Genomic DNA, 15,077 nt, shown 5'->3' with positions numbered 1-15,077 from the left:
TTTATTGTTGGCCCCTAAATCCTTTTGAGTGGCCCCTAAAAACGCGAGGAAAATTAACATGGGTGAAATGGACACCAAACAAATAGCGAGGGTGAAACTGGATGCATCCCATAGCTATTTTTACATTCTCGTCCATTTAAACAATATCAAATTTTACATGTCTTTTTCACTTAAAAATTATCGTTATTGGATTAATGATCAATTTTGTGTGTTTTAGAAATTGGTTGCTAGCGTAATACCTTGTCTATTTTCTCTGACTCAACTTACTCGAATATGTTTGACTTGTGTGGATACGGTTGAAATTACCTAAATCATCCGGTTTGAGTCAATATATTTGTTTTCGGTGAGATCTTGTGTGACTCAAAAATATGACCCCCGTTTATATTTTTCCTATTATTATTTTTACCCAACCAGGTGACCACACGCCACATACGATAGGCAAACTTGGTTTTGACATGAAAGACAAAAGTTAAGATCCTCAAAATCCTAAACCCCGCCCCAAAAACAATTAGGGAACAAAACATACCCTAAATATTCGGACACTCCACTCACTAATGTCCACATGATACATGGTCTTTGACTTTGAATTCCTTTGACCCCCTGGAAGTTAATCCCAGAAAAATCATCTAATCTCAATCCTAATCCCTACCCAAATCCATACTAATCCCAAACACAATCCAAATCCCATTTTTACCGTCAAAGTTGACTAACAAACAGTTAGTTACCATCTTCCTGGTAACTTTTTCAGAAATCAGAGTCATTACTTATATAAACCTTTAATCATGTTAAATCATCATTCTCATACCCACTGAAAAAAAATAAGAACCCTCTCTGCTTTTCTCTAGAGAGATCTCATCATTATCTTTTCTTGCGATCTAAGATTGATTTCTCTGATTTAAAACCCAAAAACCCAAATCAAAATTAAAACCCAGAAAAATAATCAATGGGTTCGATTTGTAAATCAAACTGTGTTGTTGATGATGTTAGTAAAGTTCATCCAAGAAGGAAAGCAAGTTATGCAGATTTACATACTTGGCCAGAATCTGATAAAGAGTTTTTGAAATCAGTAAGTCTTTCTCAAGATCAAGAACAAGGAGGAAAGGTGATGAAGAATGGTCCTCCAAGGGTTTTGGATTCTATATCTTGTAGAAACATGTATATTCGAAGTTATAAATTTACTACAGAGAAGAAGAAAGAAACAGTTCCTGAGAAAACTAAGAGATGTTTCGGGAAAGTTAAAGATAAAGTTGTTCTGTATAACAAGAGATCATCATCATCAAAAGGGGGTAGTGTTATCGCCATTAATGGCGGTAAAAAATTAAGAAGAAGAAGAAGAAAGTGTACTATTGTGAGGAAAGTTAAAGAATCTCTGTTTTCTTTGTTCCGTAAATTACTTTCTTGTTCTACTAGTGTTGATGTTGTTGATCATCATCATCTTAGTAATAAAATCTTTTAGATTTTTTATTTTTCTGGGTCATGGATTTGTTTGATTTGTTCTTGTTCTTAGTTATTCGTTTATAAATTTTGATGAGGATTAGATTAAACCAAATTTCTAGGAGTAATTCTCTTTCTTTTTCTTTGTATATATTGGTAATGATTTCAATTCAAGTTGAATTTTACATTCTGAAAGATGAATTTTTCTTTGATGTTCTTAATTGTTCATGAGAGTTTGAATTTTTGTTTGATGATCATAATTTTCTTCTAAACATAGTGTTTAGATAGTGTGGAGTGGGAGGGTGAGAATTAGGTACCATCGATAAGGACCGAACTGCATTGCCAATGCCGCCACAAGGAAAGACGCCAAAAGTCATGGTTATTCTGTTTGGTGCATCCGTACATGCCCGAGTTGACAAAAAAAAAATACTGCAAAACGTGACTTTCAACTTTGAATGTTGGGGGTTTTCCGGACAAGTTTTGGGATTAACTTAGCATAGGGATGATTTTATGCGGAACTTTAAAAACCTAGCATTAGCAATGTCTGCGATATGTCTGATCTCACTTTCCGCCAATGCATACTCTTTATGATTATTCCCACGTTGTGGATCGTCTAGTAGAGTGGTAAATTCAGAGATCTAGAAAAGTAAATACAGTGATTAGCTTGTTGGGTGTTGAAAACTCACATTTTCGAACTAATTAAATGTCTAAATCGCGATTTCTGAGTCAAAATTCATCGATGACATTGGTATGGTACCCTATAGGCTGTAGCAGTAATGCTTCCAATTATGTCGACCGCAACATAACTGATGACTTCCAGAAGTAACATTTCTGCAAAAAAAAATTTATGTACGGCTGTTTCTTGTAGCTTCTTGTGATCTCTTCTCATAAAAAGAAAAGAAAAAAGACATCAAGAAATCAAATATGTACCTAACAAATATAGAATACGTTCCGTACTCGGATTGACGGAGTCAATCAGGTTTCAGACCCAGTTAGGAATGAGTTTATATGCTCTAGCCAGCTGGTATGGTACATAGCATGATCATTTCACTGCATTGCTGTTTCAGAGTGAAACCGAAACCAAATCTATGAAACACGGATTTGACATGGTATGTACTGTACATTAGCTATGACTAAACAGGAGGAGTGATTAGCCATTAATCTCCAATCAGTTGAAATTTGATGCATCAATATATTGTTTTTCATCCCTTTAGAAACCAATCAAATTACGGGGAAAACAACTCAAGTGCAAGACTAATATTGGAGGGAAGTCTTCGTGTAGGCTGTCAAGAGTGGCCTAGTGGCTTCCAGAGAGAAATCATTTGACTTATGTTTTAATGTTGGATAAAAGCACCCACAACTACTAAATCCATGTAGGGAGTAGGAACATCAAATATGGTACCGGCCAGTTGTGTTGTGATGTGTGGCCTCATGTATCACGTATTGTGTTGTGTCAAATGTGCCGATCAACTCCACGCATCACGCTAATATCTTAATATTGCTAAGAAAAATTAATCATGTCAGCATTAGGTATGCTTTTTGACACGGATTCATTAGATAATTAGTAAGTTGATATGCAGTATTAAATAGTGAAGTTATGTTTGGATCGTGCCATAATGGGGGGATAGTCAATGACTCATAAACACTGAATTCCTACGCTTCTAAATCAAATGTACAACACGTTTTAATACGAACTCAGCAGGTCGGTCCTCGAGCCTATATAATTTTACATGGCCGTAAAGAGTCGAGGGAAAGTTAGGACGAAAGGTCCTTTTATCCTTAAATATATTCACTTTAGTAGAGGAACATTTCATTAATACTCAAAAGAACCAGTTACGTAAGATCGATTAACTAAGGACACACACATATATTTGATTGATAATGATACACAAAATAAGGTTAGGTGCAACATATGATGATGATAATGATAATGAGAAACCAAGTTTGTAGTCTTACTTATAATAGAAGATGAGACGATGTTAGTTAGCTTTCGCTTCAAGTTGTTATCTTTATAATTTCAATGCCAAGAAGAAAAAGGCCAAGTACTTTTTGGGCGGAATTAGTGGCAGTATTAGGTGTACGTCCTTTCCTTTTTGACATGAATGAATTTAGACACATTAATAATAATAAGTTAATCAAGATTAGCTTAGTATCAAGTGAAGTTATGTTTGTATTTAGGGGGGTGCCTTGGACGCTGAATTACTACGCCTTTAATCGAAAGTGCTTAATTAAACAACACGTTCCATTGTTGCCTCGATCACAGTATGTTTACTTCTGCTGCCAAAAATGTGGTGATCCAAAATAAAATCTCACTGTATCATTGTGGCCTTGTGATCCTCTGTTAAAAAGACTTCTCTCGCACCGTAACTAAAAATTACTCAAAATTACTCGGTGATCAGTAATCTACAGTGCGACAAAAAATCATTACCATAACTAAAATCTATTTTGCTTCTAACTACTGAAAATCCAGTAGCACACCCAAAAAAGAAAAGAAACAAATCTAAGACATGATAAAAGTTTCGGATAAGATATTCTTTATTGTTTAACCACTCCAAGTAGTGAAAATACAAGTTCTTGCCTACAAGGAAACCCTAATCACTCATCCCCACACCAAAGAATCCGACCTCTATACATTGCCTAAGGTCCTCTATTTATAGTCCATCTTATCATTATGGAGTACATTTCACTTTATTTCGTCTCATCGTCTTCGGGTTCTCGTGGAGATGCTTTATACTTCGCCCATATCATTTTCCCTAAAGTTTTCCCTTTTCTTTCGCTGAAACTTTGGGTGTTTGTCGGGACAGCTGTCTCTTTTCTTGTTCCATAATTTACTTACTTCGCAAGTAATCTTTCCAGCCAAGTAACCTCACTTCCTCCATCTTTAATTTGGTGGTTGGTGTCTTGTCGGGTACTCCAACTGATTCTTCACATTTTAGATTCCTTATACGAGGTACTTCGTTTTTAGGATGCTTCCTCTTCGTGCTTTGTGTTATTAGTTAGTAGCGAGTTAATTCTGACATTTGATTTGACAAGTCACTGATCGAGATCTTTGAATGAGATTCTTCAGTCTTTTCTTGGGCCTTCCTGTGCGGCCACGTGGCGAGCCTATTTTGTGTACCCACAATGCTAATGCAAAATATATTAGTGTTGATGGGCCAACTTTCTTTTTCATGATAATTGTTTTGACTCCTGTCCCAAAATATGCACCGTGACATAAATCAACCATCATGTCCAGAACTTTTTTTGTTGATCCAAAATTTACATGAACTTAAAAATTGTTAGACAATCCAAATTTTTGTCATGTGATCAAACTTGTTATCTAATCTGTCCCTATGAGTATATGGCGTTAAAAAATCTGACTTATATATGACCCAAGTTTACTTGGTAATTCAAAATATACTTTGCAAAAATAAAACAACACCATGTTTGTTACTGATTCATTTGAGTCGTCTGGATCTGAGTTATTTGGATTTGATTTGATATGTTTATTTCGAGTCTGATTCATCTGACTCAAAATCATACGAATCACTGGTTTGGTCCCATGAATCTGGGATCTTTATTACTTGATACAAATGAGTTCGAATTAACGGTTATGTCTGAGTCAAATCTGGCTCAACAAACGGTCTGACTGCTGACTCGGCCCGAATCAGAGATTGACTCAGATCCAGAAGCTGAGTCATCCGTAAATAAACAAGGTCTAAAAGTAACATTAACATCTGACCCAAAATTGGCCCTTATAAGCCAAATGTATACGTAAATACGTAACCAAAACAAACTCTAAGAACTCGATACAAGTATGATAAAACATTTTTAGAATATAAAAACAACTTTGAATCCTATAACAGCATACTGCTGATTCATTGATCCCTCAGCCACTTGACTGAAGCCATTGCCAACATATAAAAGAAAGCTACCTATTCATCCCACCCTCAACAATTGGAGCCATTGTCGACAAACGCTTCTGTCTTTGGACGTTCCCGTGCCAGCCTACAAAAAATCAGTTGGAGAATATAAATGAAAAATCGTCCTCAAAACACCAGTTCTCGTACACTGATTCAAGACATTATCTGGGATTACCAAATTCAAAAGGGGTTACCAGTCCCATTGCGAACCACCCCTTCAACAATGTGGAGTTTGGCAACCCTTCAACAATTTCTAGCCTCAAAAATAAATAGTGGTATAAGATAACTTGTGAAAAGAAAGAGAGGGTTCGTACCAATAGACATGTCAAACCCATGTTTCTTGAGTTCTCTATACTCTTGACATAAAGAACATTCTTCACAGCAACAATGAACAAAACAATCTGTGCATGGACTCTCCTTCAAGAAATATTGCCCTCTCAGTTTCGAACGATAAAAACACGAATACAAACATGAACACCCAGTCACACACATTATCATCATGTACAATGCTCCGCTTACTCCGCATGCTATAAAATTACCACAAAAGGTGACACTTAATTAATTGCTTGCACCAATAATTGAAGAAAATTCTTAAATTCTAATGAAATGCTTACACTTACAGGTAGAACCCCTGTCAACTATCTCAGCAATCCGACCGAATGTAACGCATGGGCACCAAAATGTTAAGCAACCTGTTGCATAATTTCGTACTATATTAAATCTTGCCACAAATAGTTATTACCGATGGGATTAAGTTAACTTACAAGTATGACAGTCGTCGAAACAATCACATAGACCGGAGGACCAAGGGACCGGAGGTTGAAGTTGTTGATGTTGAGACTGATCAAGTGTTGAAGCAATATTGCCACCATTATCATTACCAGCAGAAGCGTAGTTCGAAAAATGGTTATTTGCTGAAGGATTATCCAGTACTACTGGAATACCTGTTGCTATGGTAGAAGTTGATGACGATGGTTGCGGTGGTGCCGAGGGTTTTGGAAAGGGTGTTGGTGGTGATCCCTTCTCAATCCCATTAAAATCACTTTGAGAGTACATTTTTTTCTTTTTGTTAACTGCAGCAAAAAGAGGAAAAGGTTGGTTCCAGTTATGGTTGGATTTGTTCGAGGTGGCCAATTTAACAAAATGGAAAAGACACGAACCTTTGAAACCAAAAGACACCAACGTCTCTTTGGGCCTAACCGCTTAACTAAATCGTCAAATAGATATCTCAATTGTGTTGTTCTACACAATCCGTTTTATCTTTCCCTACCAACGTCTCTATTTTTGGTTCGAACAATTCGAAAAATAGACATCCCAATTGTGTAGAACAACACGAAAACAGCGGTCAAATGTAAGTACTTGTTCCAAATTTACTAATTTTGTACCCTGAACCTCCGCATTATTACTCGTAGCCTCGAAAATCCGACCTGTACTTTTTTTCTCTAGATGTTTCTTCCATTGCCTTGTCTCTGCGCCTATACATCCCTCATTCATGTAAAGCTCTCATATCTCGTCGTCCAACATTTCGTGGACGGCGGGTGGGAGGAAATCACGTAGTTATCTTGTTGCAAACCCACCACCACCAGCACCACCACCACCGCAATCATGACGTCCGTTTTATCTTTCCCTACCAATATCCCTCCTCCAACGAAAACCATGCCCTTTCAACTACTAGAGATCAATTTGATTTCTGCGCAAGATCTTGCTCGTGTTGGTAAAGGAATGAAAACATATGCTGTTGCATGGGTTCATCCTGAACGTAAACTATCGACTCGAGTGGATTCTCATGGCCATACCGATCCAACCTGGAACGATAAATTTGTTTTTCGTGTAGATGATTCTTTCCTGCAATCTGATACAGCAGCTGTGATGATTGAAATCTACTCTGTTCGAATGTTTCGTGATGTATGTGTGGGCGTTGTACGCGTTCTTGTCGGAAATCTTATACCTCCGTCTGCACGTAATCAAAATAACTCCGGCATGCGTTTCGTTGCATTACAAGTACGTCGTCCGTCAGGTCGTCCTCAAGGTATCCTGAACATGGGTGTTGCTCTCTTAGATGGTTCTATGAGAAGTATGCCTCTTTATACCCAACTAAGCGCTTCGGCTGTTGGATATCGGGATCTAATGGGAGAAGAATCACATAGTCCAAACCACCACATCCACCAGAAAGATCATAAAAAAGGTTTCTACATTCGCCGCAGTGTGAGCGAGCGTAGATCAGAGGCAACCTTTACTGATCTATTCCCTCAAAAAAATAGAGAGTCCACCGTTCATTCGGAAGCCGGAGAACCACCATTCGCCGAGGTTACAACCACAGGTTCAGTATGGTCGATGTCGGATGTAGGACCTGCCCCGTCAGTGGTCGCTGCAGCAATGGCAGAGGAACAACTCTATCCGGTGGCGGAGGGGGCGGGAAGTAACAATAACAATGTTTTGGATGAATGGGAAGCGGAAGCTAGTGTTGAAGGTTTAAAATCAAAATTAGAGAGGTGGCGAACGGAATTACCACCTATATATGATCGGAATGCAGGACCGTACAACAGAACTGGCAAGCATCGACGGAGACATACAGATGGTGGAAAACTATTATCATGCTTCGGGGATATGTATGGATTTGAGTGCTCCATTTCTTGTGGCTTAAAGCCTAAAGGTAAAGGTAAGGGTAAAAACGGTCGTAACGAGAACTTCGATGATGATGCAACTCAAGTTACTCAATCATATATGCCATGAAGACGGATACAGGGATAGCGATAGGAAGAGCACAAGGTCGAGAATGCGGTGGATAGTATAGGAGAAGAAAAGAGAAATCATCACTAAACTCATTCTTCTTGCTAATTGAAATGCACATGGGTTCAGCCCTGAATTCAATTTTGTTTAAATATTTTTTTTCTGTCCATGTTCTCTGGAGACCACAACAAGGTGAAGAACCACACAGGGCGTTCATCTTCGCCATTTGAGCCCCATTGAAATATGCAACTGCAGCATGCATTATCCAGCTTCTTTGTATTTGTACAATATTGTACTATATTTATAGTGTGTCTCCAAAACATTTAATTCATTATTTATTTTATTTTTTTTGTAAATTTGCGGCATTCTCATTTTTAGCTATGGTATAATCTAGACTTGCACCTTGTTTGTTTACTCCTGAGTCGTCTGAGTCATCTGGGTCGTCTGGATCTGACTAAGTATGTTTGTTTGACTCAACTGACTCAAAAAAAAAATGTGAGTAGTGGTTTGATCCTATGAATCAGGGGTGTTTTGTTACCTGACTCAAACGGGTCCGAGTCAAGGGTTAGGTCTGAGTCAGAGGTCAAGTCAGATCTGACTCAAAATTGAAAACAAATGATCTGACATCTGACTCGCAACGAGTCAAGAGTTGACTCAGATTCAGATCGCGAGTCAGATGCAAACAAACATGTTCTTGCACTTAGAATTTGGATTGAATCATGCACTTCTAAATTTTTCTGCCTTAACTATTACAATGATTCTTCTTCCTTGGACTAATTCTAATAAAAGGAGTTTAATTAGCTAACCCAATATGAAATTGGTTTTGGATTTACATATATATATATATATAAATGTTGAATACACACCCTAGCTATCTTCTTCTTGGTGATCATTTTCTTCATCTAGAAATTTATAAATAGTCAGTTTAGTCGATGCCGAATCCGCATACTGGACGAGCTGGTATAAGCTTGCGAGATAGTACTAGTAGCAAACCGCGCATGGGATATATGATCAGAAGTTCGAAAAAAGACTGTGTTGCTGCTGTTGGACCATATGTAAATCTGTAGTTGTTTGACATGACCCTTCATCACTGAATAAGTTGATATTCCTGCATGTGAAGTTTTTAATGTTCACAATCAGAACCTACTTATGAGTTAAAGACAATAACTTACTACCAAAATAATGTACCTGGGTTAAAAACTAAGAAAAACTTACTGCTCTCGAGGTCGACTTGCCCAAAGCGAACTAAGTGCTCTTAATCGGTTATAGTATTCACCAATCGCCAGAAAACATCGTGCTGCTTGACGGGCTGTTAAAATACGACGCATTTGATGAAGCGTCTGCTGCCTCAAATTATCAGCCTAAAATATCAAGGACAATAACTCAAATCAGTAGTCCGCTTGTAAGAATTAAACCACTGAGAGGATCGAGTTAAGTTATGAGTTACTTGGCGAAGGAAGCCCTCTAAATTGGAGAGTTTGCCCAAAGCCATGGCCATATGACCCATAAAGTCAGCAACATTGCCAGGTTCATGTTGTTGATGAGAGAAGTTAGCAAGAGAAACAGGATTATTACTAACACCAGAAGCATTACTGCTATTACCAGTACCACTTGATATAGTTTCTGATAAAGAATACTGAAGTTGCTCAAGTCCCTGTGAAAGAGCTTCTTCTGCTTGTTGTGATGATTCCTGTAAACTACATATCCCAATTAACTGTTCCTCTGTCAATGGATCCAACTGTGGCATCAATATCTGCACAAAAGTAAAAGGAAAATTAGCTTTCATTTCATGCACCATGTTAGGATTTTCCCACGTGACAAAAAGAAAACATGCATACATGCAAAAGTGGTTGTTGTTATATACCTTGAGGAGTTCCGAGGGTCGGAAGCCTCCCATCCAGAGGAAGCAACGTTCGGCGGGTGTAGTCCACATTCCGGTTATGAGATGAAAAACATCGGATTTGGTGGCGAGGCTTTTGAGATGAAAGATCTGATCATAGTGAGAGAGGTATCCATCTAAGAGTATCCTAAGATGATTATCAGATAAGTGAGACTGTAACGCTGTTCTTAGCTCTGACATATGTTGCTCATCTTCTTCCAACCATCTCGCATACTCCATGTCAAACATTGTTGCATCTGTACGTAAACATGCCCAACACACAAAGATCATAAATTGTAACAATTTGGAGCAGGCGGTTATTTTGGTCATTTAAGAAATGTAAATAATTTCCTAAAAGCAAATGTTTACAGAGACTGACTGACCAGAAGTCAGATTTCCACCTGCTAAAAATAGGCCCTGAAAAAAATTAAAACAAAAGCTTTAAAAGTAAGTTCCAAATCCAAATTTGTACAGTCAAAATAACATTTATGGATTGGCTGCAAGTACCTGTGATCTTGCTCTGTGTAAGTCTTGTTCAAGTTGAGCAAGTTTTATCCTACTGGTCTCAAGCTGTTGTACATATGCCTGCAAAAAGCAAGAATTTTTTTTTTTTTTTTTAAACACCAAAATTTTTGAATATTTCTGGCCAAAAAAATTTGATTAAATTTGTGACCCACTTTTTTTCTCAATCTGCTTTTTCTTGCTGCTTCTCTATTCTGAGCCAATCTTCTCAACACCTGAAATAAAAAAACCAATCAAATTCATCAGACAAAAAAGAAGAATCAAATTTGATGTGAAATTCTAATGGAGCTTGAAATTTGCTTACTTTTGCATCAAGGGGTTTGCTTGAACTTGACCCAGGACCTTTCCTCTGCAAATAATTACAGTGGTGGTGGTGTTAGTTTTTGTTTGTATGTTGGGGGTAAACTGCAAGAAATTTGATTCTTTCTTGTTCCTACTTTTGATTATTCTCAAAAAAGTTCAAACTTTTCAGTTTCCCAGAGTCTTAACAGGGTAAAAAAATTTCAGAATCTTGAACTTAAAAGGGTCTCTGAAAAGTGAAATCTCAGTGGTTTTATCCTCCTTCTTTGGTGATATCTAGAGAAATGTGTTATTTTTTCAGTATAATTCATAGATAATGTCAGGAATCAGGAAAGACACAATGATTTCAATAGGATTCTAACCAAGAATACTATTCACACTTTTGATTAGCAATCTAGATAAAAGATTGATTTTTTTTGGAATTTGGATAAAAATTCCCCTAAAAAAAGCTGACAAAATCCAATAATTTCATTTTGGAACTTAATTTGGGAAATGAGTCCATTCAAAGATACACACAAAATTTCAAATGAGTAATGATGTCCACCTAAATGTAAAAACCAACTTTTCTGTGATAATTATTAGATAGAAAGAAGAGAAAAGGAGATACCTTTTCCAATGCTTTTGGCTGTTGTTGATTCTGTACTAGTCCTGTTCCTCCTGCTGCAAGTCTAGTACTCCCACTGGTGTTGTGGTGGTTTTGATGCAAATCACTTTCCATTTCCACTAGTTGTTTTTGGTGGTCAAGAAATTGATTTGATGACTTTTTACTACTCATGGGAGATTCTGGTTCCAATTGAAACTCAGCTTTATGTTGATTATTATTGTATGAAAATGTGTTCTGCCCTGACCCTGAATCATCAGTACTTTCTCCTCCTGACTTTGAACTTCTCTGTATTCATTCAATAAACACAGAAATTTCAAACAAAACCCATGTCCCAAATCATCAAATTAAGACTAATTAACATACAGATGAAAAGATGTGGTCAAAGGGGTTCTTCAATGAGTGAGTAGTACTACTTACTCCTTGAGTTGCAGCAGGCTGGAAGCTCATTGGCCATGAAGGAAACATTTCCAGTGTTGCAGCTGGTCTTGCTGTATAAAAAGCTGCAAGAATCATACACACAAAAGCAAGCAAGACAATCAAGTCATCTATTGTACAAAGATGATTGATCACAATTTCTCACAAGTATCAAGAAGAGAGAACTAGTCCAATTTTCTGGAATATATTCTTCTCTCTTTTATTTTCTCTGCACTTAAAGAGTCAGTAAATCATGCTAAGTAGACAGGTTTTCTATCTATCTATGATATCTTCTTCTCACACTATTTCAAAATTTTCTGTTTGTGAATGATTACTTTCCTTGGAAAAGAAAACATCCTCATCATCATCATATCCTCTTTATTCTTTTGTCTCTTGAGTCAGTAGACCAACTCAAACCCACCTATAGGCCCCTTTCCTTCCCTCTAATACTCTGTTTTTTTTTTTTGGAAGTTGGTTATTTGCTTAACTAAATCAACTTAATAAAAACATGACATTAATGGAATCAAAAAGGACTAGTAGTACTACTTACATTTCTTAGCAGCTTCATGATGATCATCATTTCTGATATTAACTCCTTGAAGAACAATTGCTTCTTCTAGCTCACCAAAATCAAAAGCATGATGATGATGATGATGATGAGACCCTTGTTGTGTACTGAATATATCCACAAGTACAAAAAAAAAAACATGATTAAAGGAAGAAAATGAAAACCCATGTCAAAAATCATGATGAAGAAAAAAAAAAGGATGGGGGAGTTGAAGAAGGCTTACACGAAATTAGTGGATGATGAAGAAGAAGTGTTGAGACCATGTTGCATAGCATAAGCCATATGTTGTTGTTGTTGTTGCTGTTGGTGGTTAGATGATGGGACTGATTCTCCAATTCTATGATTAGCCATGCAAAGAATACATACCTCCAACTTATAAGATCATTCTCTGCAACAAAACAGCAAAAAACATCAGGATCGAGCAAAAAAAGAGTTTGAAAAATTTCCTATGTTTTTTGGAAAATCTTAGGATGAAGTTTTCATATCCATCATCATCACCTGATGAAGTGAAAGTTCAAAGCTTTCTTTTCAAAGAGTATGACTTCATGGGTGGTGGGTGTCTTTGTATATTCTCCTCCACTTTGAAAGCTCTATCTATCTATCAATCTCTCTCTAATAAAAGGTAGTTCCCTGAAACCTGATTATTCTGTTAGCTTGTTTTGTCACCCTATGGAGTAAATACTGCCATCAAGATTTGAAACTCATTAATGGCACAGGAGGATCTCTCCTTTGAAAATATGTCTCAAAAGTGTGTAGAGGGTCCTCGAGAAAACAAACAAATGTGGGGTCTTTGGAGGAGGAACCCACTTTTATAAAAACTAAATAAAAATCACTGCTTGCTGCTTCCAACTCCACTGCCTCCCTCCTTGATCAACTCTGATTGCTTCTTTGTATGGGTTTTTCAGAGGTTTTTAAGAAGACTCTCAGACAATCAATGAATGAATATACCAGTTCAAACATTCAATGGGTAGATCAGATTTCTTTTCTTCTCTTCATTAATAATAAAGAATGGAGAAATTTTGTTTTGTTTCTACCCCTTTTTCTTTCTTCATTTCTAGTCATAGTTTGGAGTAAAAGGAGGTGGTAATAATTTACATAATTAACCAATTGGGGTTATGAAAATTTCAATTATTTTTTAGGGCCTTGAAGAAAAAAAGTAATGAATTTTATTTTATTTTATGTATTTGTAGAGGTTTTGGTTCATATAACACACCACCTATAACAATTCACAACCAAATCAATACAATAATTTTCCCTATTTAATTGCAATTTAATTCAACTAATTTGTTGTTTAATTCTCTTGGAAATGGGGGGTTTTTGTATTAAGTTTGATATATGATATGTTTATCTATTAGTTGATGGGTCAACATCCCTTTTTTTCTTGTTTCAATACCTAAAAGTCTAAAATCATGTCACACAAACCCTTCCTCTCATTTCAAAGGCATGAAAACAGGTACAAAAAAAACATACCCAAATGAAGAGAATCTTTTTTCTACAAATAGAATTTGTGGATGGGTTGGGTGATCCATGGCAAAATGGAATTCAAATGCCTCTTGTTTTTTCGTTAATGCTAATTGGCATGATTGCTACAGGTGTATACCAATATTATTAGGATCGTTCAGGATTATTTTGTTTTATATGTTTTTGCCATGGAATTCAAATGCCTCTTGTTTTTTCGTTAATGCTAATTGGCATGATTGCTACAGGTGTATACCAATATTATTAGGATCGTTCAGGATTATTTTGTTTTATATGAGTTTTTAGTGATAATGGCTTAGTTCACATTTTCATCGTATAGTTGATTCTCCTTCTTTTCCCCACCTCCCTCTTTGTGCTTTTGGAGAGGGAAAGGTGTATGACTGGTTTGTTAAGGGGGTCCAAGGTGGAGATGGATATGGTTATGGAATGTAGATGTCCCAAATCTTGCTTTTGGGGGAAAATATTAAGCATTAGTATTACGAAAAGTTTATGATAAACACTTTATATCCTTATCATTGTCTTTGGATTAATAACACTATCATTGATAAAAAGGTTAATAATAATTGCATTTTAGTCAAGTGCACCATGTACAATTGGGCATATCAAACTTATTTATTTTGATGGTTTTCGTTATCAACTCTGATTTGTAATTGAGACGCTATAATTGGCAAACTATGGTATTCGTTTTTACCTTTTCTTGTAAATTAGATGTCACTTTTATTAAATATGATTTACCTTTTGTACGAAAAAATAATAAAAATCAATTGTTTTTCATTTCTTATGCAAACAAGGGGTGGTTTATTCTTTTTAATCTTTAAATTAATTGTTGTGTCTTTCGTACTTGTCTTTTTTACGAGCCATCTTATTTTTCATCTTTCATGGAAATACAAAAATGCCGAGGGAAAAAATAAAGATCCAGCGAGCAAAATTAAATACAAGTGATTGATATTATCGTTACAAGAAATGATTCAGCAACTGATCACAAGATTAAAAAAAAAGGGTGTTTTGCAAGCAGAATTCAAGCATTATTATTGTCTAAGAATCTAAAGACTAATTTCGAAGGTGTATACAAGCACCCGATGAGAACCAGACCGAAACTTAAGATGTTTGGTAAATATTGCTAAACAAATGTCAGAAAGGCAGACGAAACTGTGACACAATGGTAAAATCATTGGATGATGATGCCAGGGGTCTAAGTTTGAAACTTAAAATGGGAGATCACAAAGAATAAAAGCTAAAAATCGA

General features: G+C 36.4%; 4 protein-coding genes across 6 annotated transcripts; 2 read left to right on the top strand and 2 right to left on the bottom strand.

Annotated features, from left to right (window-relative positions):
- Window positions 1-818: 818 nt before the first annotated feature.
- Window positions 819-1,544, top strand: LOC113320581. The gene has a single exon (XM_026568486.1). It carries the CDS (start codon window positions 944-946, stop codon window positions 1,454-1,456), a length of 513 nt encoding a protein of 170 aa, XP_026424271.1. The 5' UTR covers window positions 819-943; the 3' UTR covers window positions 1,457-1,544.
- Window positions 1,545-5,088: 3,544 nt separating this feature from the next.
- Window positions 5,089-6,425, bottom strand: LOC113320378 (protein PLANT CADMIUM RESISTANCE 2-like). Of its 2 annotated transcripts, none has more exons than XM_026568291.1 (4): window positions 6,101-6,425; window positions 5,951-6,028; window positions 5,651-5,863; window positions 5,089-5,421 (listed from the first exon to the last, which is right to left on the bottom strand). In XM_026568291.1, the coding sequence occupies exons 1-4, from the start codon at window positions 6,390-6,392 to the stop codon at window positions 5,345-5,347; spliced, it is 660 nt and encodes a 219-aa protein (XP_026424076.1). In that variant the 5' UTR covers window positions 6,393-6,425; the 3' UTR covers window positions 5,089-5,344. The 2 variants fall into 2 exon arrangements, with proteins under 2 accessions (XP_026424076.1, XP_026424077.1); XM_026568292.1 differs by having other exon boundaries at window positions 5,957-6,028.
- A 516-nt stretch (window positions 6,426-6,941) lies between these two features.
- Window positions 6,942-8,069, top strand: LOC113324126. The gene has a single exon (XM_026572461.1). It carries the CDS (start codon window positions 6,942-6,944, stop codon window positions 8,067-8,069), a length of 1,128 nt encoding a protein of 375 aa, XP_026428246.1.
- A 676-nt stretch (window positions 8,070-8,745) lies between these two features.
- On the bottom strand, window positions 8,746-13,361 carry LOC113321912 (transcription factor TGA2.2-like). Of its 2 annotated transcripts, none has more exons than XM_026569870.1 (13): window positions 12,852-13,361; window positions 12,577-12,741; window positions 12,336-12,460; window positions 11,789-11,871; window positions 11,375-11,656; window positions 10,772-10,816; window positions 10,623-10,682; window positions 10,453-10,530; window positions 10,329-10,362; window positions 9,931-10,202; window positions 9,514-9,819; window positions 9,282-9,427; window positions 8,746-9,174 (listed from the first exon to the last, which is right to left on the bottom strand). In XM_026569870.1, exons 2-13 carry the CDS (start codon window positions 12,702-12,704, stop codon window positions 9,078-9,080), a joined length of 1,656 nt encoding a protein of 551 aa, XP_026425655.1. In that variant the 5' UTR covers window positions 12,705-12,741; window positions 12,852-13,361; the 3' UTR covers window positions 8,746-9,077. The 2 variants fall into 2 exon arrangements, with proteins under 2 accessions (XP_026425655.1, XP_026425656.1); XM_026569871.1 differs by having other exon boundaries at window positions 10,347-10,362.
- Between the last annotated feature and the right edge of the window lie 1,716 nt (window positions 13,362-15,077).

Source organism: Papaver somniferum, chromosome 11, assembly GCF_003573695.1.
Source record: "Papaver somniferum cultivar HN1 chromosome 11, ASM357369v1, whole genome shotgun sequence".
NCBI lineage: Eukaryota > Viridiplantae > Streptophyta > Magnoliopsida > Ranunculales > Papaveraceae > Papaver > Papaver somniferum.
The sequence above is the reverse complement of the archived record's forward strand: the minus strand, read 5'-3'. Positions and strand labels throughout refer to the sequence as shown.

Bases quoted from the DNA above. Each gene is read 5' to 3' on its own strand.
- LOC113320581 (XM_026568486.1), top strand. From the start codon at position 944: ATGGGTTCGATTTGTAAATCAAACTGTGTTGTTGATGATGTTAGTAAA.
- LOC113320378 (XM_026568291.1), bottom strand. From the start codon at position 6,392: ATGTACTCTCAAAGTGATTTTAATGGGATTGAGAAGGGATCACCACCA. The intron at 6,029-6,100 runs GTAAGTTAACTT...ATTATGCAACAG, and splicing joins TTTCGACGACTGTCATACTT to GTTGCTTAACATTTTGGTGC. The intron at 5,864-5,950 runs GTAAGCATTTCA...GTAATTTTATAG, and splicing joins CAGGGGTTCTACCTGTAAGT to CATGCGGAGTAAGCGGAGCA.
- LOC113321912 (XM_026569870.1), bottom strand. From the start codon at position 12,704: ATGGCTAATCATAGAATTGGAGAATCAGTCCCATCATCTAACCACCAA. The intron at 10,531-10,622 runs GTGGGTCACAAA...TGCTTTTTGCAG, and splicing joins AAAGCAGATTGAGAAAAAAA to GCATATGTACAACAGCTTGA. The intron at 9,428-9,513 runs GTAACTCATAAC...TTGATATTTTAG, and splicing joins TAGAGGGCTTCCTTCGCCAA to GCTGATAATTTGAGGCAGCA.
- LOC113324126 (XM_026572461.1), top strand. From the start codon at position 6,942: ATGACGTCCGTTTTATCTTTCCCTACCAATATCCCTCCTCCAACGAAA.